At 38.8% G+C, this 25089-nt stretch overlaps 1 protein-coding gene and 1 pseudogene across 1 annotated transcript in view; one reads left to right on the forward strand and one right to left on the reverse strand.

The window, feature by feature from the left end:
- The window catches only part of LOC124777257 (conserved oligomeric Golgi complex subunit 3), a 127764-nt gene that overhangs the window by 79169 nt on the left and 23506 nt on the right, over positions 1-25089 (reverse strand). Inside the window, exons 4-6 of the mRNA XM_047252587.1 lie at positions 22347-22454; positions 21855-22022; positions 10138-10403 (exon numbers count right to left, since the gene is read on the reverse strand). Of these exons, the coding sequence (XP_047108543.1) occupies positions 10138-10403; positions 21855-22022; positions 22347-22454 (542 nt within the window). The remainder of the gene's footprint in view (positions 1-10137; positions 10404-21854; positions 22023-22346; positions 22455-25089) is intronic.
- LOC124722879 lies at positions 16089-16205 on the forward strand (annotated as a pseudogene).

The following is a 25089-nucleotide window of genomic DNA, read 5'->3' on the forward strand; positions in this document are numbered from 1 at the left end:
CAGGCCAGCAGCAGAAGTTGGCAGCGACTATAGAGCCAGTTACTGCACATTCGCACACGATACCGACTTGTGTAAGTAACTCAAACATTAAATTGCCTCGAGTTAGTTGTTCGCGTGAAGCCTTATCTAACGGAGATTACGAAAGCCTTTGCCATGCCGAAGAAAAAAATGATAAAGCATCGGCAATCCCAGATTTTTAACACTGACAAAAGGGGGGTCCATCCAATTGTTTTTATTCGAAGTTTCAGAGGAGTGCTACCCAGAAATTGGTCGGAGTGGCTGAAGATCAGTTTCGTTACAGGATATATACAAGGTTCGGGGGCAATCTGGGCCTCGGACATGACTTCTGTTTGCTCGACATATGACGATTTTGAGAAGGCGTTTTTAGCAAAGTTCTGGTCAGAAGGGGTACAGGAACGCCTAAGGCAGGAGGTGCTCTACCCAGAGCCTTTCTCCTTTTCAAAAGGAAGCCTTAGGAAAAATATATAAATAAAACTAGATACTGGGACAGACCTATGCCCTTGCCAGACATAATAAACATACTTAAGGCAAGACTACCAACTAGCATCCGGAATCAATTAATTTACGGCAACGATAAAGACTTGGAGTCGTTCCTCACGACGTTAGACCATATAGCTATTATAGAAGAGAACAACCAGAAAGCCCGTAATAACAGATTCCAATATAGGGAGATAGAACCTCCGCCAAATGGTAGGCAAGGGAATGCACAGAGATCGTTAAATAGTGGAGAAACCCCTCAAAATCTCAATAGTAATACCGGCAATAGTCTTGCGAGGGGCTATCCAAGGAACAACAGGAATGGGAAAAGATACAATCCCGTGTGGGGGAACGAAAGGAATTTCAGACCTTAAGCCTGGAATAATAACAGTAATAGAAAGTGGAATCAACCGGGGAGAATGAACTCAAATAACCAACATCAGTGGGGACGGACATCTGCGAATCAACCGGTAATTACCGAAGTGACGGACGATGTCAACCACCAGGCGAATCAAAATCCAACAAACTGGTAAGGACCCACTCGTGCCCCAGAGGAGCGGTCAACAATTGGTTGAGGGGCAACAGGATATGTGTACCCATGCTAACGTATAATGATGGACGATTACTGGCAGATGAATTGACCGAGGACTTAGAACCCCAAGATGAGGATAAGGAACAGGTGGCAGTAGCCGAAGTGCAAGTCATTTTGGAGACTGTACCTATAGTGGCGGTTTTAGACACAGCTGCAACCACAAATGTTATTTCGGAGGCTCTATTCAACAAGATCAGAAATATGAGACGAGTACCAATTTTTCCAGTACAAAATTGCAGAATAATAGGCGCCGTTGGGGCTTGATCGGCTAATGTAAAAGTGCAGTCACTACTTAGTGTAGAAGTCGGAAATGTAGCAATATTAAGCACATTCCTTGTTGTGAAAAATTTGGTGGTAGACTGCATTATCAGAGTCGACAGCCTACGTCAATACGGATGCAGAATAGATTTTAAAACAGGAAAAATTTGGTTAAATGTAAATAAACAAGAAATTGAGTTGGCCTTGTTGAAAAAAGAAAGCCTTACCAGAAAATATAATAGTGGGATCAGTGTGCAAGTAATCAGGGCGGCACAAAATTCTAAACAGCACGTAATTAATGAGTTCCAAATCAAAGGAGATTTCGGTCAATTAGTGTATGAGAAGTTAAATGAATCCAACTGCATTATTGAAGATCAGAAGATGCAGCTCAAAGAATTATTATAAGCGTATGAAAACGTGTTTGATGAAAGGCCAGGAGTTATTAAGGGATACATATGCCATCTCTACGTTAAGCCGCACAAAACGTATTTTAGAACTTTCTATCCTGTTCCCTGGAGGTTAAAGGCTCAAGTTCAAAAAGAAATAGATCGCATGTTGAAATGGGGTTTGATCGAACCCTCTACAAGCCCATACTGCTCCCCATTGTTGGTCGTGCCAAAAGCAAATGGGACTGTGAGACTGGTACTCGACGCCAGAGAAATAAATAAAATCATAATTCCAGTGAGAACACATCCGGAAAACATAGACGAACTTATACAATGGTTCCAGGATGTCCAATATTTGACGAGCATTGATTTGCGGAGTTCTTATTGGCAAGTCAAGCTGGATGAGTTATCAAGGAAATATACGGCTTTCATTTATTCCGGAAGAAGTTACCAATTTACTGTAGTTCCTTTCGGACTCAACATTAGTGCTGGAATCTTTATAGCAGCTCTAGATTATGCACTAGGCCCAGAACTAAGAAGCAGGATAACAGTGTTTGTTGATGATTTGCTTATAGCAACGAAGACTTGGGAGGAGCATATTACCTTACTGAGTTGGGTGTTGGACGTGTTCAAAACCATGGGAATAACTGCTAACCTACAGAAATCCCATTTTGCACTAAACAGAATCAAGTTCCTGGGGCATATAATTGACGCAAAGGGAATTTTACCAACCAAGGAGAAGCTAATTGCGATTAGTAAGTTTCCAACACCCAGAAATAGGAGGCAATTAAAAGAGTTTATGGGTCTTGCCTCATTTTTTAGAAGATTTATAACAAATCAGGCCATGAACGCAGCAGCTCTAAATAGTTTGCTGAAGAAGGATGTGCCCTGGCTCTGGACATTAGAGTGTCAAGAAGCATTCGAAGAGATAAAGAAGCAATTAGTAAATGCACCGCTTTTGTACCATCCGGAGATGCAAGAAGAATTTTACTTGTCAACAGATTCGTCGAATGTGGGTCTTGGAGCGTGCCTTTTCCAAGTACGCAAGATAAATGGACAACTCACCTTCTGTCCTATTGCGTTTGCCAGTCGTGTTTTGTCCAACTGTGAACGAACTTACACGACGACAGAATTAGAGGCTCTTGCGGTCGTCTGGGGTTTTAAAAAATTTCATTATTATCTATATGGGTCAAAGACTATCGTATATTGCGATCATCAATCATTAACGTTTTTACAAACGTGTAAACTGTTACACCCCAGACTGGCTAGATGGACTCTCGCTCTGCAACAATACCAATTTAAGATCGTACATGTCTCAGGGCAGCAAAACATTATTGCTGACGCTCTATCAAGGTCACCGCAGGGTTTAACCAAAGAGATTGAAGTAAATAATAACTCAGAATTCCCTGTATTGCTGCTGCAGGAAAATCCATTTAAGACGTACTACGTCAATTTGTGTGCGCATATGGCCCAGTTACAGAAAAGAGATGCTCAATGGGGAAGTGTCATTCAAAGGTTACAACAGCAACCTTCGGATCAGATGGCAAATTATTACAAGCTGGTAAATGGCGTATTATTTTTCCGCTGTGGAAGGCCAAACAAAGTCCGTTGGTGTGTTTGTATACCTGAGGCGCAAATAGAGAAACTTGTATGGTTCACTCATTTAACCTGGGGACATTTCGGTGCGACAAAATGTGCAGACAAGATAAGTGGGTACTGTTATTTTCCCAACATAAAGCGCAGAGTGCGTGAGGTCTTAAAGAGATGCATAATCTGTCAAAAAACAAAGCCGGATTCAAAAGGGAATAAGCACCCATTATGCTCTATATTAGTCCAAGAACCAAAAGAATTTCGTGCGATCTGTGTGGACCGTTACCTACTTCAAGAGGTGGTGTTAAATATGTGTTGGCATTTCTCGATGTGTGTACGAAATACGTAAAGCTATACCCGATAAAGGCGGCTACAGCCAAAGTAATTGTATTAAGATTGATAAGGGATTATCTTCCACATGTTGGTACACCTAAGGCGATCATAACAGACAATGCTAAAATATTCACGGGACTCCGATGGAAACAGACTTTGTCTCAAGTTGGTGTGAAACACATACTAACATCATTTTACCACCCACAAGGCAATTTGGTTGCGAGAATTTTTAGAGAGTTCAATCGATTTATGAGGACGTATTGCCATAATAAGCAGACTGCGTGGGCAAATTATGTGGAAGAGTTTGAGCAGATATACAATAACATGCCCCACTCCTCAACTGGATATACACCTCGTGAATTGATGTTCGAAGCAAAAGAGGAAAACTTCTGGACTGACCATATGCCCAAAACTCTGGAAACTGAGATGCCTTGGGGAGAAAAAATAAGACAAGCCATCATAAATATGACGAAAAAGGCTGATCAGAGAAAACAACAATATGACAAATTAATCAAGAGGATACAGACATACCGGGTCGGAGAAAAGGTACTAGTCAAAAGACATACCAAATCATCCTTAATAAAGAAAAGTATAAAGAAATGGGAGTTACTATATACTGGCCCATACATTATCCTACAAATTCCGAATCCTGGGGCTTATCTGTTAGCATACCCGGGATCGAACAAAATAAAAGGGTTATTTTCCCATAACGACTTGAAAAAATTTAATGAAGATTAGAAGATAGGGAGGAATGGTGTTGCCAGTGACAGAGATGAACGCTCGTAAAAAAAAAAAAAAATAAATAAATAAATAAAACACATAACAATAAACTGTGTGTGTAGTGTTAGAAAACTTTAAATTGAAATAGTTAATCAGTGACATAGATTATAGAAATAGTGACTAACTATTACTATCGAGTGTTGTAAAGAAGATAGTGGAGATAGGCTTCACCTGTGGTTTGGGTGAACATGGAACTTTAGCATTGCTAATGTCATCGAGATTATAAAGGATCTAACTGACCTTCAAGAAGAATGAAATGTTTCCCGCAAATGACGCTGAATAATCAAAAGAGGTTCCGAGTGAATGTTCATATATAATCTCAAGTGCACGCTTAGATGTGTAAACGTGTGAAGGGATGTGTTGAGGCAGTGAATCATGAGTGACGGTTAACGCCGCAAAGATAATTTCCCGCGCAAAACAGTTGACGTCGGCGCGAGAGTTAGAATCGATATAGACGACACAGATATGCTTTGTAAGAGACTCGCACCAAACGTGAGGGTAAACTGATTCATGTTGAACTTTAAAAAGAAAAGGTGTTATAATTAGAAGTTAAGAGTTTTTAATTTATTATTGAATGTTTAAAGAAAGTAATATTCATAGAATTAGTAGTTATTTAATGGGTCGTGTTCGTTTGGAATTTTTGTTTAAAAAAAAAAAATCCATTTCCATATATGTGCATGTATGAACGCCATATGAATCAGAGAATAAATGAAAGAAGTGAATCCGCATTCCTCAATGCTAATAACTTTTACATTACAGCAATCAATTGGAGAAATATGTGTATTTAGGATAAAAAGTTTTTGAGTATAGATAAATTATATGACTTTCAAGGAAATGAGGGATTATGTCTTTGTATAAAATGAACCACACTTTCCATTATTCGATGATTTGAATCCAAAATCTACTGTAAGTTGCATGAATCCTTTAAATTACGAAGAACAAATCACTGACAGAAATGTGTCAGAATTTTCGGACTTATAAGCACAAGTGGGGATGCAAAGTCCGAAAGAGTATTCAAACTAGAATAAATATGAGGATGTTTTGGCAACATCATTAGTTAATGGCTAAATTCCTTGAAGTACATTGTAACAAAAAGGATGCATGAAGCCATAAGGATTTTGCTTTCAAAAAGGAGAATCTTGGACGGTGCAACCTAACCAGTTCTCTTACAGGAAGAGTTTCCCTTTTGGTCATTGCTAATTCTTTTGGAATGAATGTTGCATGTGAATTCGAGTATCCCTGTCCCTTCTACTCTTCCCATTGTGGGCCGCGTAGAAGACCGACTACAAAGTGGGCCGCGTACAAGACCGACTACAAATGTGGACATCGGGGACATGCAAGACCCGGGGGAGTTTTAGCACCGCAAGATATTGTCCTAGGAACAAGATTGTAAAACGAAAATTCACGTTATTTATTGTAAAGTGTTTTTTTTTTGCTAGAGGCACAAATCACTCTTCTCCAAATCGTGATATAAATTGATCCCGGTCTTTCCTTTAGAGATCTATTTCAAAATTATTTTTTTTTTCTTCTATAGGCTTTCCTATCTTCTATGTACCGTAGGCTGGGGGTCTAGGCTTAAGAGGTTTTCCAAGGTTTCCCTGCTTAAGAAAATTCCCGAATGGGTAGACCCTGATAACAGTTTCATGAAAGATCATCTTCCTTGGTTGTGCACAGCAAACATAACACCTAGATGCACGTAAAAGCAATACAGCCGCGGTACCTGTCTCTTCATTTCTTCTGTTTTCAACATTTATTTTCTTCGTCTGTGTTAAACATAATATTCTTTTTCAGTCGGAGGACTGACAATCATCACTTCCGGGTTATCCACACTAATAGATAGCTCACGAAGTGTGTTCGGTAAATCAAAATTGAGCTCACAAACTTCGCTCGCTGCGAGGGGCATTGTAATCTCCCCATGGAAAATTACCCTCTACCACGCAATAATTAATAATGGTCAATCAAATCATCCACATTTATTCACTTTTGAAAAGTATCTGATCGGATTTTCTAGTAATATATGCGCCGACAGCTCGTCGACGCCAAGGTATTTTTCTAGTACGTTTATTCTTTGGAATAACAGAGATACATATATGTATTCTCCATGGTTATTATAGACAGGTAAGAAGGACAGCTTCGGAAATATCTGTTGGAAGATTGACGGGCTTCTAAAAGAGACATATTTGCTTTTCGTCTCGCTAAAGCGAGCTATTAACGTTTGTGCCACTAGCGGGTTATTTGAAGAGAGAGAAAGACTGTAAACGCAAATTAAGTAAGACTTGGAATCAACAGAAAACGGAACATGTAATGGAGATGGATTGAATATACAATTTTCCTCAGAAATAAGGTTTGTGACCCTTTTATTCTAGAGTGAATGACGAATGAGTTCTTTGTCTGAATCATTGACGATCGCCTTGGCCCTGTAATTAATGGGAAAGTTTCAGCTGTGACGAAGAGAGCCTGCAGTCACTGAGTTTTTATAAAATCGTCCAAAAAGGCTTCGTCCACATCTGAAATTCTAAATCTGTTGTAAAATGAACGTATTGTTCAAACGATCGATTTTCCCAACTGAATGCAGCGCTTAACAATAATAACAAATGTAAAGATCTTTTCCAGCAAGCCAGCCGCTGAATATTAAGACGAAGGGCTCCACCAGAGTTGGGCTGATTTCACGTAAATGAAATATTATATTTAAAACTGTACATAGATAAAGGACAGAGAGACAGAGAGAGAGAGAGAGAGAGAGAGATAGAGAGAGAGAGAGAGAGAGAGAGAGAGCGAATGAAATTCGAGAAAATACTCAGAATCCTCCATTAGTATAATTGTTTGCCTGTCTTATCACGGATCAGCCTAAAGATAAAACAAGAGGCCCTAACTTTATTGTACCGATTTATGTGTGAGAGTGAAGGGGTAATAAAGGCGACAGATACACATCTGTACAGACAAAACATTACACCCAGTTAGCGGCAAGCTGCATTCACATATATTCATCAGTCAGTAATATAGGTATAAAGATATTCTCCCAATAACATTATATAATTCATTATAAGCTGTAGCAATTTATTTGAGAATAGAAATTTTTCTCTTTGTTTTTGATCTGCTGAGTGTGGTAGCTTATTCATTCTATTCAACATCTGAACAGAAGAAAGCTCTTATATTTGTTTGGATGACATGACTTAGCACATATTATTGCATCAGGCATTGTACACTTTCTATACATGGTTCGTATAGAGAAGTCACATGGTTTATAATATTTTAACTTCTTATGTACCGTACTCGTACTTGGCTTACGAGAACTTACTTTACAAATTTCATCCAGCAGTGACATTTCAGTTCTTGTGAAGCGTATGCCATTGATTGTTGCTGACGGAATTCACAGTCAGTGTGAAAATTTGCCCACTATGGCTCCACAGCTTGGCCCCAGTGTATGATCCTGGTATCATGTGAAGAACCAAGGAGTCACCAGCTCCAGCCATAGGGATAAACGCTACAGCATTTCTCTGATTTCTTTTAATGCCACATGTAGTAGTACCGGTTGTAACTCTGCTGTTCCTATCTTGCAGGTTCTAAAAAATCTGAGGCTGGCTTTAATCTCGACTGTTGTTTTAATCAAATTTCTAAGTACTGTTGATAGGCATACATGGAAGTAAAAAAACTGTTCTATTTTTTGGAACTACTAGTTCCTTCCTCTGGGGGGGAGGGGGGAGGGGCTTTGGAGATGGCTAGGAAGGAGCAACAGGTCACTCAGACCCCAGATTTGGTGAGGGCCGCTCCTGTCATAGGGATGAGGAGAGAAAAGTGGAAGTAGATAACTCCTACACACTGAATACTCAGAAAGTTTGTCCCTTTCAAGTATTCCTTCATCTTATGATCAGTAATGCTTACTGAGGACCAACTTTATCATTTTTGCTAATGGACAGGTAACTAAGATACTGTTAGATGTATTAGATATAATGCCCTATGGTGAAACCTTTTTTTAGTTGAAATAATTTTCTTGATCACTGCAAGGAAAAACCTCAAAGTATCAATAGTCTGTAAAGCCAGGAAAAAAAAAATAAAAAAAAATTACAGTGTGTCCCACTCAAATTTCCCTGATTTCAAAGACACAGGAGGAGGGGGAGGGGGGGGGGGATCCCAGTGGATACGACAATGAAAAATGCACCACATTGTAGAGCATCTAAAGAAATTATTTATTTATCATCAATACACGCCTACATGTAAACCATCTGTAGCACGAAGAATACAGAGTCTATATTCCATTTCTTGCCAAGTTCTTTGTAACATTTCCTCTGTTGTTGTTGGAATCGCATTAGTGATAGTATATTGCAATGTAGGCATATCGTCCACTTTGGTCTCATACACGCGGTCCTTCACGAATCCCCAAATGAACAAATCAAGTGGTATATGTTGGGTGAACGTGGTGGCCAGGCAACGGGTCCTCCACATCCGATCCAATGATTGGGAAATTTCCTATCCAGGAACTTGCAAACAGCCATTAACCAATGCGTCGGAGTTAAAAAACAATGTTGGGTTGCAAGTCTTGTACCTGAGGATACACAAACTGCTCCAATATGTCCAGGTACACTGACCCATTCACTGTTTGTTCCGCAAAGAAGAAGGGTCCAACAATCCTGTCATGCATTAGCCCGCACCAGACGTTTAGCTTAGGGCTATCATGAACATGTTCAATGACAACATGCGGATTTTGCGAACCCCAAATCCAAGCATTATGCCTACTAACCCTTCCTGATAGATGAAAGGCTGCCTTATCTGAGAATAAACATCTATCCGGGAAGCTGGAATCCATATCAACATGCTGCAGCATATCCACAGCAAATTGTTGTTGGTGTATTTTGTCGTTTGATGTAAGATGTTGCAGAATTTGCACTTTGTAAGCACACATACGAAGACACTGGTGAACTACATGATGCAAAGTTGATCAAGTTACATCAAGTTCCCTAGATGCTTGACGAACTGACTTACGTGGGCTCCTAAGAAACGTTTGTCTGATGCCCTCCACTGCCTCTTCTGAAACTCCACAACATGCACTGCCTGGATGTTTCAGAGCACTTCCTGTTGCCAGAAACTTCCTATACCATTGCTTAATTGCTTTCACATCAGGTGGATCAGATTCATACACACGATGATAATTTCTTTGCACAGTAATCGCTGATTTTGTTTCTGCAAACCACACTACCGCTTGTGTGCGCTGCTATGGAGTCGTCATTCACACTTCATGTGACCATGCTGCACTCTGGCGATGATACTTGGCACTTCTGGCATGGGAATATAAATTCTTTGATATGCTCTGCAATGTGGTGCATTTTTCATTTTTGTAGCTACTGTGGTTTTTCTCTCCTGGGTTCTTAAAATCAACGAGGTTTGAGTGGGAAACCCTGTATTCATAAAACACGTGTGTCATCAAAATGAACATGAAATGACTCATTTTTCCTTGACTTGTGAACTGCACAGGTCAAATACATAATCAGTGGTATCCTCTTATCAACAAGGAATAAAAAGAGAGAGCAGAAATAAAACAGGTAACTGAGATCTGTAGTTAGCAATATACAGCTTGTCTACAGAAAATCAATGACCTGCAATCCAAAGAGATTTTTAAAAATCAAAATATTTAACCAGACTGTTTTTTTTAAAAAAAAGGGGGCCAGCATTTCAAAGGTTAATGCATACAACAAAATAACTTACTCTTGATTTCTTGCAACTCTTTCCTCAATTTGGATTATCACTTGCTTGACTTTAGGTGCTGATGCTTGAAATTTACCATAACACAAAGCAAATGAAGTATCTCTCTCTAGCTGTTCTGTCTGATTACCACCAACAGCTCTTGGAGCCAGAACTTGCTGAGTGGCATGTTGGAATGCATCAATCACATATGAACGCATCAGCGCAATTGCTCTGGATAAACAGTGCTTATATTTAACAAGATATGTGTTAGATTCCTTCCAATTAATCTGAAACAAAGAAATTTACAGAGTTTTAGCCATGTGTCAAGGTTGTTTGAATCTGGAACATACCTCTTTCTCACATTAATTAAATTCTACTTTTGAATTAGAGATTAAAATTTTGGTTTATCAAACCAGTAAATTTTTTAACCATATTTATGAAGAGAGAAAATATTTGGATGAACTCATTTCAGGAATAATTTATTAAAATGAAATCAGAGTACAATAATGCAATAAAAATGGGCAGGTTTTCAATAAACCAATCAAGTTTCAAAACATATCAACACATTGTAAACAAATATTAATCATTCATTGTTTTATTTGATGACATGAAAGGTGATCACCTTGCATTACACCTCCTTCACGTGATCATATGTAGATTTTTCACATTATACAAGATTATACTTGACTGCAAATATCTGTACTACCAGTATACATAATGTCAAATTATCAATTTTATCCTAATCAAAATTACTCGCTCCCCTTACTTCCCCAATAATACCATGCTCCTGTACAACATTGCTATTTCTTTATGTGAAAATTAGGGCAGAACACCATCTTCAGAGGTCATTAGAGCTAGTGTATGACAGTTAAGAACAGTCATTTGTTTCCTTTCAGCTGCACTGACAGCCAATCAACCAATACCTTCACAGTGTGACAGCAACGGGAATGTTACTGATAACAATGCCACTACAACAGGATTACAAAACACAGTTTTCCAAAATTCATTTACCAAAGATGCTGAAGTAAATATTCCAGAATTAAAATTAAGAACTACTGCCCACATGAGTAACTTAGAAGTAGATATCCTGGGTGTAATGACACAACTCAGATCACTTAATAGAGACAAGTCTTCTGGTCCAGGCTGTAGGCCAATTAGATTCCTTTCAGAGTGTGCCAATACAATAATCCCATATTAGCAATCATATACAACCATTTGCTCGATGAAAGATCTGTACCTAAGGACTGCAAAGTTCCATAGGTCACACCAATACTGAAGGAATGAAATACATCAATGAAAATAATCAATTTGTGAAAACATAATTGGAGAGAGAAAAACCATCTCCTCACCATGCAGCGCCAGGAGAATACACTTATAAAAAAAGGTATTACGTATGCAAGCTTTCGGAGCCAATGGCTCCTTCTGGCAGAAGGGTTGAAGTGGAAGGAAGAAGGGTGAAACAAAAGGACTGGAGAGGTTTAAGAAAAGGGGTAGAGTTCGGAAAAGTCACCCAGAACCCGAGGTCAAGGGAGACTAACTGGATGACATGAGAAGGAAAGACTAATCTCGGGGACTGCACTGGACAAGATTTGAAACCCTAAGAGCTTAAGATGCAAGATAGGGTAATACACAAGGCAGAGATTACTTCTAAAACACCATTCATGAATTAGTAAGAACAAAATGCTAAGTGCATTACATGTGATAGAGGTGGTAGAGAGACGATGAAAAACAGACAGGTCAAGAAATGAAATATGTATAAAACTAAAGGAATAGTTACTGTGAAGAAATGGCAAGACCGAAGAAATTAACGTAAATACAGGCCAGGTGGGTGGTGAGAACCAAGGACATGTAGTGCCCGTTCGCACCTGCTGAGTTGTGAGAAACTTGTCTGGGGAAAGAATCCAAATGGCAAGTGTGGTGAAACAGGTGCCAAGGTCACAATTATCATGTTGCAGTGAACATTCACAGCCACAGGATATTGTATGTTGCCAGAATATACCTTCTGCCTACTAAAGTGTAACAGCTGATTTCAACTATATCTGAAGTCACAAATACAAAACTGTCAAACATGAGTAAAAATCACCTTAGGAAATACTGTGGAAATAATAACCATGTAACACTGTCCTTTGTACTGAAATCTAGTGCTGACATTGGTAGGAATGAATAAGATTATCTGGCTCTTTTGTAATTTGCAAAAACATTCACGAAAAATGAGTGATGCAATGTAATTTATCAAACATTACAGCATTCCTATTTCAATGTAATACTAGTCCAAATGTATTTCTATTAAATGTTCTTGAACCTTTTCAAATGCTGAAAGCTGCAGAAACATGTTAATACAGTAGAGCGTCGATTATCCGAACGACCGCTTAACCGAACTGTGTACTCGCTCGCACCTGTTAGTCTCCCACCCTACCGTCCATCATCCCCCTCACTCCCAAACCAAGTTTCCCACAGTAGTCGCCGCACTGGGCCACCGCTGGCGGGACATTGCTTCTAATGGTGCCTTCACAAGGCGCTGCTGACCAGCCAAGCTGCCAGTCACTGTGTTTCAACAATCAGCACACTTCTGTCGGCTTGGCACGGGCAGTAGAAGTAGCGGCAGTATCAAAGCTGTTCACAGCAACAGCTGCGCCAACTTAGAGTTGAGGTGTGCTGCTCCGCGCAGTTTGAAGGATTGCGTGCCCCCAAGAAGAGCTTCTCACAGTGCAAATAGTCACCTTCTGTTCTCTGTAACGACCACTTTTGTGCTGCTGCGTGAAGAAGTGAACTTGACGATACAAAATGCTTAGACATAAACGTATTGTCCTTTCTATGAGGGACAAGTACGAGATTATGAAAAGATTAGAAGAAGGTGAATCTGCAACCACTTTATCCAATGAGTACAAGGTGGGGAAGTCAACAATTACGGATATAAAAAAACAAAAGACAAGCATAGCAAATTTTATAGCTATGCTTAATTCTACTGATGGATGAACAAGCCATAAAACTATGAAACTCGCCACTAATACAGATCTAGATGATGCTGTTTACAAGTGGTTTACACAAAAGAGATTGGAAGGAGAACCTCTCTCAGGTCCCATTCTGTGTGAGAAGGCAATGCAGTTCAACAAAAAACTTGGAGGGCCTTCGAACTTTAAAGTGAGCACGGGCTGGTTAAAACACTTCAAGTCAAGACATGGCATTCGTAATCTTCCAATACAGGGAGAAAAACTGTCAGCTGATTCTTTCAAAGTCAAACTAAGAGACGTATTAAGGGAAGAAGATTATGTACTCTAAAACGTTTACAATACTGACGAAACTTCTTTTTGGCAAATAAACATGTACAGTTCGATTATCCGAACAAACCAGTTTTCCGAACACCCATGTCCCCCAATTACCTCAGATAATCGACGCTCTACTGTATGTTAAAACTATACAATTCGTGGTCAGACTATTATTAGGAAATGTAAACAAATCTAACTTTCTGATAACCATGCCAGAGGCATAAGTTCTGCCTATAATACAAAATTCTGTATCTAATTTGATCCCTCAGTATATGCTGGGAACTCTTTTTATTCACTAGTTTGGCTGTGAGCAAAGAAATAAGTGAATTATTGTTTAATTGAACATCTTTTATTTCACTACAAAAACGAAAATTACTGTGACCTTTGTATTTAAAAACATGTAACTGTAAATTAGAAGCATTTTACCATCCAAATTGTCAACTCAATGTAAAATATTTGATTGTAACTCACTTAAAAGTTTGTTTATAACAATTAACCCATTATACTGTTTACTATAAATACTGGCAGAATACTGTAGCCAGCAGGTCAGTCTTACGAAAGATTTTGAGGGGAATCTATGTTTGTCATCTGCCCAAATAATGTGATGATAAACAGTATTATTTAAAACAGTGCAATTGTAAACTTGATTATTATACATTTCACACGTAAAGTCTATATAGGAAGAATTCCAGATTATCTACGAGGATCAGCTGTTGCAGCAAAAAAGAAAAAGAAGATAAACAGTTGTACTTTGTTGAATTTTCGCCCCCATCTGACTAACTGTCCACAATATTGGCTGTTGTCACAAACAGTGACAAATTCTTTCACATTTCAGCAGATTTTGAAATGGTGTAACATTACAAACTGGTAGAGGAGCTGAGATTCGAAATAAGTCAGGCTACATTGCTGATACTAATTTCAAGTTTAAGGTGCACCAAGGATGCTCACAGAAAGACAAGGAATGAGAAACTGAGGACAACATGTGTGTGGAAGCCACAAACAGCTGACTATGCACAACCTTGTTGCCACAGTTGACCCATAACCTGATCTGCATGCCATGGTTTCCACACATTGTAAAACAAAGTATTTGGAAACATTTTTTGAATGTCAGCAATAGTGCTAACATAATAACGTAAGTCGAGCGGAAAAAAATGAGAATAGGAAATCTATTTTATTTATCTATTTTTAGTGACACAAAACTATCACATGTGACAAAGCAAATAGTGAAAACCGAAACTGGGAGGGAGGAGAAGATAACCCAGAAGATGTAGTTAATTTAACTTTTAATCAGTTAGAAAGCAGGGATACAAGGGGTGATGCAAGTAATGTTTTCTCTCTTTTCCATGCATTCACCACTAACGGGGAAGGACTCAAGACACCTGAAGTAGTAGATGAAGACGTTTGCCTGCTTTATTTCTTCGTTTGCTGTCCTCGGTGTCAACGTATTGCGTTGCTATACTGACTGAAAAATGGGGGGTGGAAGTCAAACACGGACTACTTTAAATGATGTAGCCGACAGGTGCACATTTGCGTTTCACAGTTGTTTACTTTCACTGTTCACAATCCTCCATATACACATTTAATATGGCCAGTGCACTATTGTTTAATTTTTGGTAAGCTTCACTAATAGTTCGCAGGTGAACATCCACATACTACTATAGTTTACTACTGAACAACTACGAGCAGTAAAAACCTAACCACACAGTTCTTGAAGAATAAGAAGGTATGTAAGGAACAGATACTGTCATTGTTTTAACACACGGCCTAATTGTGTTACATTTATTTCACAGGAGCAATGTTGTTGATCTAACTAATACAGGTTCCTCATCTGAAACTCAGCCGTGGATTGACTGTCTCGTGACCAAAAACCGGGCCTTTATATATCCTCACAATAGTAGGTACTGAAACTATACATTGTTTGAAGTTAAATTTACAGAAATTACAACTGAAACTTAACTCATTAAATTAACTGAATACATCGAAAACTTGGTTCTTTTTAACAGTTTCTTCTACTACAAGATTTAGGGCGAATCATTTGTTTAAATCATGAAATTAACAAATCTTGTTATGCAAACAATACTTTTGACAAAACTATTAATTACTTTGGAATTAATTAAGGGCTGGCTTTGCTAACATGTTTTCAAATAGATCCTTTAAGAATACTATTAGTAGAAACTCAAAATGTTTAAATTTAGTACTGGATTTATATTTGTTTATAAATCAACAACAGAATTTAAGTTACAAAACGATTACTGATTTCATCTATAACAAAAGATACTAACTAGGAATAGTCAAAATAAATTAGAAAATCAATTACATGCATAAAACTAAGCACAAAATTAGATCTGGTGTTATATTCTTTAAAACTGAGGCCAAACTTTCTCTTTTATGAAAATGCAGGTTACACTCATATGTTAATGGTAGTTAGCCAGATACTAAAAAATGAATTTTAAGGAGGCAGATGGCAAAACAAGAGGGGAAGTAAAAAAATCCCAGCTTGTTTCATCATAAGATGAATTTTGTTATTTGGGCAGAAAATAACTGACAATGGCCAAAGTAGAGAGGATATAAAATGTAGACTGACAATGACCAGAAAAGTGTTTTTTCTGAAGAAGAAAAATTTGTTAACATCGAATATTGATTTAAGTGTTAGAAGGTCCTTTCTGAAAGTATCTGTATGAATTTTAACACTGTATGGAAACTCAAGGCAACGGCCTTGCCACAGTGGATACACAGGTTCCCGTGAGATCACCGAAGTTAAGCACTGTTGGGCATGGCAGGCACTTGGATGGGTGACCATCCCGCCGCCATGCGCTGTTGCCATTTTTCGGGGTGCAGTCAGCCTCGTGATGTCAATTGAGGAGCTACTCGACCGAATAGTAGCGGCTTCGGTCAAGAATACCATCACAACGGCCGGGAGAGCGGTGTACTGACCCCACGTCCCTCCTATCCGCATCCTCCTCCGAGGATGACATGGCGGTCGGATGGTCCCGGTAGGCCACTCGTGGCCTGAAAACGGAGTGCATGGAAACTAAACATGGACTGCTAATAGTGTAGACAAGAAAAGAGTAGAAGCTTTTGAAATGTGGTGCTACAGAAGAATTCTGAAGATTAGGTGGGTGGATCATCTAACTAATGAGGTGGTACTGAATATAATTGGGGAGAGAAGAAATTTGTGGCACAACCTGACTAGAAGAATGGACTGATTGAGGGAACACATTTTGGGACATCAAGGGATCACCAGTTCATTATTGGAGGGAAGTGTGGGAGGTAAAAATCATAGAGACCAAGAGATGAAAACCGTAAGCAGATTCAGAAGAATGTGAGCTGCAGTAGTTATTAGCAGATAATGAAACTTGCACAGGACAGTTGCGTGGAGAGCTGCATCAAAACATTCTTCGGACCAAAGACCACAATAACATTATTCAGAAATTGGTTCTCCATTGTATACTTTACTTGTAGTTGAAAATGAAATACCATTTTTATAGATAACAGAAGTAATTTAACTGGTCACTTTCAGTAATACTGTGTAATTTACATTCCAATATTTTCATAAGCTACATGGAAGATAGATGGCATAAGCACCACCCACTTCAAAATCATGGCTTGGACATTTAATGTTATTTATATCAGAACAATATGACTGTAAGAAGAAAAATAATAACTTATAGCGACCATATTAATGTAATATTTTTGAATGAAAGTAAATTCAGTAAAAATTGAAATGTTGAAATACTAAAGAGCACTTATTGTATGCTCTTTGCTATATGTAATTTTTTCACAGCAGTTCCATTCTGCACTCCAGGCAGACAAGATGCTTAGGTCATGATGATATGTTATGAAAAAGACGAAATTTTTGGAAGTAGAAAATGTTAGCAATATTTGAATGTTATGGGGGGGGGGGAAACCCCCCCCCCCATGAACCATGGACCTTGCCGTTGGTGGGGAGGCTTGCGTGCCTCAGCGATACAGATAGCCGTACCGTAGGTGCAACCACAACGGAGGGGTATCTGTTGAGAGGCCAGACAAACGTGTGGTTCCTGAAGAGGGGCAGCAGCCTTTTCAGTAGTTGCAAGGGCAACAGTCTGGATGATTGACTGATCTGGCCTTGTAACAATAACCAAAACGGCCTTGCTGTGCTGGTACTGCGAACGGCTGAAAGCAAGGGGAAACTACAGCCGTAATTTTTCCCGAGGGCATGCAGCTTTACTGTATGGTTAAATGATGATGGCGTCCTCTTGGGTAAAATATTCCGGAGGTAAAATAGTCCCCCATTCGGATCTCCGGGCGGGGACTACTCAAGAGGATGTCGTTATCAGGAGAAAGAAAACTGGCATTCTACGGATCGGAGCGTGGAATGTCAGATCCCTTAATCGGACAGGTAGGTTAGAAAATTTAAAAAGGGAAATGGATAGGTTGAAGTTAGATATAGTGGGAATTAGTGAAGTTCGGTGGCAGGAGGAACAAGACTTCTGGTCAGGTGACTACAGGGTTATAAACACAAAATCAAATAGGAGTAATGCAGGAGTAGGTTTAATAATGAATAGGAAAATAGGAATGCGGGTAAGCTACTACAAACAGCATAGTGAACGCATTATTGTGGCCAAGATAGATACGAAGCCCACACCTACTACAGTAGTACAAGTTTATATGCCAACTAGCTCTGCAGATGACGAAGAAATTGAAGAAATGTATGATGAAATAAAAGAAATTATTCAGATTGTGAAGGGAGACGAAAATTTAATAGTCATGGGTGACTGGAATTCGAGTGTAGGAAAAGGGAGAGAAGGAAACATAGTAGGTGAATATGGATTGGGGGACAGAAATGAAAGAGGAAGCCGCCTGGTAGAATTTTGCACAGAGCACAACATAATCATAACTAACACTTGGTTTAAGAATCATGAAAGAAGGTTGTATACATGGAAGAACCCTGGAGATACTAAAAGGTATCAGATAGATTATATAATGGTAAGACAGAGATTTAGGAACCAGGTTTTAAATTGTAAGACATTTCCAGGGGCAGATGTGGACTCTGACCACAATCTATTGGTTATGACCTGTAGATTAAAACTGAAGAAACTGCAAAAAGGTGGGAATTTAAGGAGATGGGACCTGGATAAACTAAAAGAACCAGAGGTTGTACAGAGATTCAGGGAGAGCATAAGGGAGCAATTGACAGGAATGGGGGAAATAAATACAGTAGAAGAAGAATGGGTAGCTTTGAGGGATGAAGTAGTGAAGGCAGCAGAGGATCAAGTAGGTAAAAAGACGAGGGCTAGTAGAAATCCTTGGGTAACAGAAGAAATATTGAATTTAATTGATGAAAGGAGAAAATATAAAAATGCAGTAAGTGAAACAGGCAAAAAGGAATACAAACGTCTCAAAAATGAGATCGACAGGAAGTGCAAAATGGCTAAGCAGGGATGGCTAGAGGACAAATGTAAGGCTGTAGAGGCCTATCTCACTAGGGGTAAGATAGATACCGCCTACAGGAAAATTAGAGAGACCTTTGGAGATAAGAGAACGACTTGTATGAATATCAAGAGCTCAGATGGAAACCCAGTTCTAAGCAAAGAAGGGAAAGCAGAAAGGTGGAAGGAGTATATAGAGGGTCTATACAAGGGCGATGTACTTGAGGACAATATTATGGAAATGGAAGAGGATGTAGATGAAGATGAAATGGGAGATATGATACTGCGTGAAGAGTTTGACAGAGCACTGAAAGACCTGAGTCGAAACAAGGCCCCCGGAGTAGACAATATTCCATTGGAACTACTGACGGCCGTGGGAGAGCCAGTCCTGACAAAACTCTACCATCTGGTCAGCAAGATGTATGAAACAGGCGAAATACCCTCAAACTTCAAGAAGAATATAATAATTCCAATCCCAAAGAAAGCAGGTGTTGACAGATGTGAAAATTACCGAACTATCAGTTTAATAAGTCACAGCTGCAAAATACTAACACGAATTCTTTACAGACGAATGGAAAAACTAGTAGAAGCCAACCTCGGGGAAGATCAGTTTGGATTCCGTAGAAACACTGGAACACGTGAGGCAATACTGACCTTACGACTTATCTTAGAAGAAAGATTAAGGAAAGGCAAACCTACGTTTCTAGCATTTGTAGACGTAGGGAAAGCTTTTGACAATGTTGACTGGAATACTCTCTTTCAAATTCTAAAGGTGGCAGGGGTAAAATACAGGGAGCGAAAGGCTATTTACAATTTGTACAGAAACCAGATGGCAGTTATAAGAGTCGAGGGACATGAAAGGGAAGCAGTGGTTGGGAAGGGAGTAAGACAGGGTTGTAGCCTCTCCCCGATGTTGTTCAATCTGTATATTGAGCAAGCAGTAAAGGAAACAAAAGAAAAATTCGGAGTAGGTATTAAAATCCATGGAGAAGAAATAAAAACTTTGAGGTTCGCCGATGACATTGTAATTCTATCACAGACAGCAAAGGACTTGGAAGTGCAGTTGAACGGAATGGACAGTGTCTTGAAAGGAGGATATAAGATGAACATCAACAAAAGCAAAACAAGGATAATGGAATGTAGTCGAGTTAAGTCGGGTGATGCTGAGGGTATTAGACTAGGAAATGAGACACTTAAAGTAGTAAAGGAGTTTTGCTATTTGGGGAGCAAAATAACTGATGATGGTCGAAGTAGAGAGGATATAAAATGTAGGCTGGCAATGGCAAGGAAAGCGTTTCTGAAGAAGAGAAATTTGTTAACATCCTGTATTGATTTAAGTGTCAGGAAGTCATTTCTGAAAGTATTCGTATGGAGTGTAGCCATGTATGGAAGTGAAACATGGACGATAAATAGTTTGGACAAGAAGAGAATAGAAGCTTTCGAAATGTGGTGCTACAGAAGAATGCTGAAGATTAGATGGGTAGATCACATAACTAATGAGGAAGTATTGAATAGGATTGGGGAGAAGAGAAGTTTGTGGCACAACTTGACCAGAAGAAGGGATCGGTTGGTAGGACATGTTCTGAGGCATCAAGGGATCACCAATTTAGTATTGGAGGGCAGCGTGGAGGGTAAAAATCGTAGAGGGAGACCAAGAGATGAATACACTAAGCAGATTCAGAAGGATGTAGGTTGCAGTAGGTACTGGGAGATGAAAAAGCTTGCACAGGATAGAGTAGCATGGAGAGCTGCATCAAACCAGTCTCAGGACTGAAGACCACAACAACAACAACACAACATGGGGGGGGGGGGGGGGGGGGGGGGAAAGAAACTGAAGATAATTGAAAGAGAACACCTGAATAATTTATGACAGCTCATTATCAAGTCAAATTTCAATTTATTTATTTATCAACATATACTAAATAATGAACTTATCTCTTGCTGCAAGGAATCCTTCCCTAAACAAATGACGTTTAAAGAAACGCTACTGGAAAAAAAACCAACAACAACAACAACCACCTGAGATAAGGAGAAAGCTTTTTCACCACCTTGATACAAAGATCTGTCAATTTTTTCTAAGTGCTTCCCACATTCACAGTATCTTTCATCTGCAAACATTCACAATATTATTATCTGACAATGTAGATTGGTTTACCAATTAGCATCAAATAACTGAAGTTGACCAGGTTAGAAGTCATGAAATTATGTATTGGTGCTTTTAACTCTTCACATAATAGCAAAATACTTGTAGTAGGAAAGTAATTTCATCACATGAGTGTCAGATAACAATATTACAATTTGTTGCAATAGGAAGAAGTTAGGCAAGTTTAGAATTTACAATAGCAATATCCAACCAAGCACTGAGTGAAATAATAGCTAAAAAGTTAAAATATACTGCTCTGAATATGTACTTCACGAAGTAAACTACATCATCAATTGTGTAATACGTACACTGTGACAGGTTACAAGTAATTGTTTTACATTTTTACACATGTTTAGAACTCCTTATATTTTGATAATTTCTAGGGCTGGTCTATGAGGTGTCTTTGACTGAAATCTACCAACAACCCATTACAGACCTTTAAAATTATAAGTAGCTGCATTCTTAACCCGATCACTGTATTTACTGCTCTTAAGTTTCCACAAATGTGTATTTCAAGAAATGTAAGCAATGAACTCACTCTTACAAGCCACTTTAGAAGAGAAAGACTACACAAAACAAAAGGCAGACTCAAAGTCATTATGCATGCCAGATTTACAATGATCTCTGCCAACACACTACAATTTGTCTGTGCAGATGTGATTTATGCTCACAGAGTTGAGCAAATTTGCTAACATCTCCAATTCTAACTCAGATGTTTGGTTCACATATAATGGATGCGTCTCCATGATGTGCACAGACTTTTGACCAATCAAATTGTTACATTTGGAATAGTCTTACACACATTCCAAAACTATCTTCTTCACTCAGCAGTCAAAACAAATGCATGGGAAGGAATACATATAATATTTATAACACTAACTGAAAGCTTGAACTGTCTTACAGGAAGAGTATACTTACATGAACAGTCATGTACTCTATGCACTCATCCAGACGATTTAAAATATCTACAAAAGCATCACTCGCTACTGACAATGTCGGTGATGCCAGTCGGCTGGAAAGGCTGTCAACAGATGTGAAATACTGCAACCTCTTGTTCACTTCTTCATAAAGTCCATTCAATTTCACCTAAATGGAGAACAAAAAGCCATTAAACACACATTCTAGAAACACCGTCAGAAAAAAATGAAATGGAAATAACGAAGTAGTTCTCTCAAATTCACAGGACTTCATAGCTTCTAAAAGATCTAACACAGTACACCACAGATAAAGTAAAAGGAAGTGATCTGAAACCTTTGGCCCTGTTACTGGCAACATTTTACACCAATTAAGATTTTTTAATGAACTTAAATGCCATACTTAACGTCAATATATAAGAGACTTAACAAATGAAAGTACTATTTAATGACATTATTGACTTGAAAGCCAGTTCTCTTGAAGATGATAACGCACCTGGTCAGCCAAAAGTTGCTCACTCACTTGATGAAGTGAATTTGTTCTCGATGAAACAGACTGGTATTGGCCAGTAAGATGAGTTAGGTCTCCAAGTGCAGCTTCTATCTGGAATGAAATTTAAGCACCGATAAGGCTTCAGCTCACACTTAAACGACCTTGAGCAAATGTTTGTAACCACTGCTTCTTGTTCAATGTTAAATGAGCATTCTGTGTTTAAACATCTACATTTACACCAGCTGCAACAATTAATGTATAGGGATAATTTATTATTACTGCCCTGCGATGTAAGCAGAAAGTAAATACACTGGCTTTCATACAGTAAGTCACTGCCTTGCATTACATACACTGATTTTGGAAACTCATTATATGTAAAAATCAAGGCCTCTCAGAACATGATAGCTGTCTCTAAAGTCAGTTTCATGAAACACATCAAGCTTCTATTAGTCAGTATCATTAAAGGTAGTGAGCATTAGTTTTAAAATGACACTCCAAGAAAGAATCTCCTGGGTGGAGAACAGTTTATATATTGCTACTGTAGCTGTTGCTATCATTAATTGAAGAAAAAAAGGAGTGAATTACTGGACCAATGTGTACTCCCTGCTGCCTCTTCCAGCTAGCCATCAGCCACCCTCCACCAGCCCTCTCCTCTGCTCCCTGCCACCTTTCTCCCCTCACCCACACAACCTGGCTGACACTCCGCCACAATGTAGTAAGTCAACATGATGCAGCCGTGCGTGTACTTTACAACTCGGAAAAGCATATAGTCTGAGAGCTAGTTCTCTGTCTCGTTTATGTGGCTTTTGATAGCTGAGCATCTCTACTACTCAGTTACTCCTAAAATTATTGTGTTGGTGCAGAAGTTCTCAGCGTTTTTCCATAAGGTTAACAAACACAACAGATAAGCAAAACAAAAGTCTCTGTCATCAATAATGTATTCTCCTTCATTATTCGCATCAGTCTACCAACGCTGGGCTAACTTTTTGATTCTGTGACTGTAGAAATCGTGTGATTTTGGGGTGAAAAACTAGTTGAGTCATCTTTGGAGCACATTTTCATCTGTAAAGGAAGTTCCTTTAAGGTTGTTTGTTAGAGGAAAAAGTGAAAATCTGAGGGCACGAGATCAGGTGAATAAGGCGGGTGCAGAATGACTTCCCAACTCAACTGCTGTATAGCGTTTTTTGTCAGTCTAGCAGAATGCAGGCAGGCATTATCGTGGAATAGCATCACCTCATGCAGTCTTCCTGGTTGTTTTTCTCAGACTGCATTTGCAAGACATCTTAGTTGTCGACAATTGATAATGAGGCAAGCAGAGATGCACATATGGGCACCTGCAGATTTTTGTGATTTTGACTTGGAGCAAGTGGTAGCCACACACCTGATTTTTTAAGCTTTCCCATTGCATGCAAATATCACATGTTGGTGGAATTATAGTTCATCACATTTGCCAGTTACTGAGTACACTGACGTGGATCATTATGATCAATGCATTGAAATGATCTTCTCCAAACCCCAAATATCTTCCTAAATGTAGAGTGTCACTGATGTCAAAACACTCCTCCTTAAAACAATTTTCTTGACATAGTCCATGGCATTATCCTCATATAAGGTGCAAATGTTTCTTGCTGTCTCTGGTGCTGTCATCCCTCTAATGAATTCTAACAAAAGAATATGTTGAAAATGTTCCAATTTCTCCACTTGGCACTCCATTCCTAGTGTCCACAGCTCTACTCACTATCTCCAAAAGAAAAAAATGACAATATGTAAACTCAAATACTAAACATTAATTACAAATAAAAAATGATAATCGAAAAGTAACATGTAGCAACTGAACACCAACATGCAAAACAAAATCGCTACAAACTTGTACGCCAATTTAATACTTGCATTCCACCAGTAGTTTCCATACCATGTTTAATCTAGAAGCAATTCACAATTTAATAATGTACGTGGATTAGAATAAACTCTTTTGGTTGTTCATGTATGTTACAGAAGTTTCCTGCAGCAACAGTTTCCGACGATGTATAGTTTAACTTGCTGCACATTCCTCAATGCTCTTCACAATGGAACATGATGTGTGAATGAATGAACATGTATTTTTCTTACTTGCAACACACTTTCAAGGATGCCAGGAGGAAATGCAGAATAACAACAGATAAGCATCAAATGAAAGTGTTAACAGTTCTCATGACTGTAAGCCTTTCTGCCCAACAACTGCAGGATATCCTGTCGGAAGCCATTTCAATGGAAAAATTAAAAAGTATAACGGCTACCATAATTATAAATGTCAATTAAAATTAAATGTGAAAAACAATTCAACTTAGATTTTGGCAGCATTACTATCAGAATTTTGTAAAACTGAAATGAATTTTTAGGGTCTGGTGGAGAAACTGATGTGTGTCAGTATCAGCCACATAACTTTCAATACAAATGCAAACTATGCTGAGAGAGAATCAAATGTTCCAACAAAAACAGTTTATTCAGACTTACTTTTGAATCATGCTTTACAGATTACATCAAACTCTAATAATGTATCACTTTATATTCAACAATGTAAGGAGAAGTATAGGTTGCTACTCACACACACAAATGCAAGTGCATACCCCCCCCCCCCCCCCCCCCCCACACACACACACATTCATCTACATCTACATTAATACTCCGTACTCCGCAAGCCACCCAACGGTGTGTGGCGGAGGGCACTTTACGTGCCACTGTCATTACCTCCCTTTTCTGTTCCAGT

The sequence above is a fragment of the Schistocerca piceifrons genome, chromosome 1 (genome assembly GCF_021461385.2).
Source record: "Schistocerca piceifrons isolate TAMUIC-IGC-003096 chromosome 1, iqSchPice1.1, whole genome shotgun sequence".
NCBI classification, from domain to species: Eukaryota; Metazoa; Arthropoda; class Insecta; order Orthoptera; family Acrididae; genus Schistocerca; species Schistocerca piceifrons.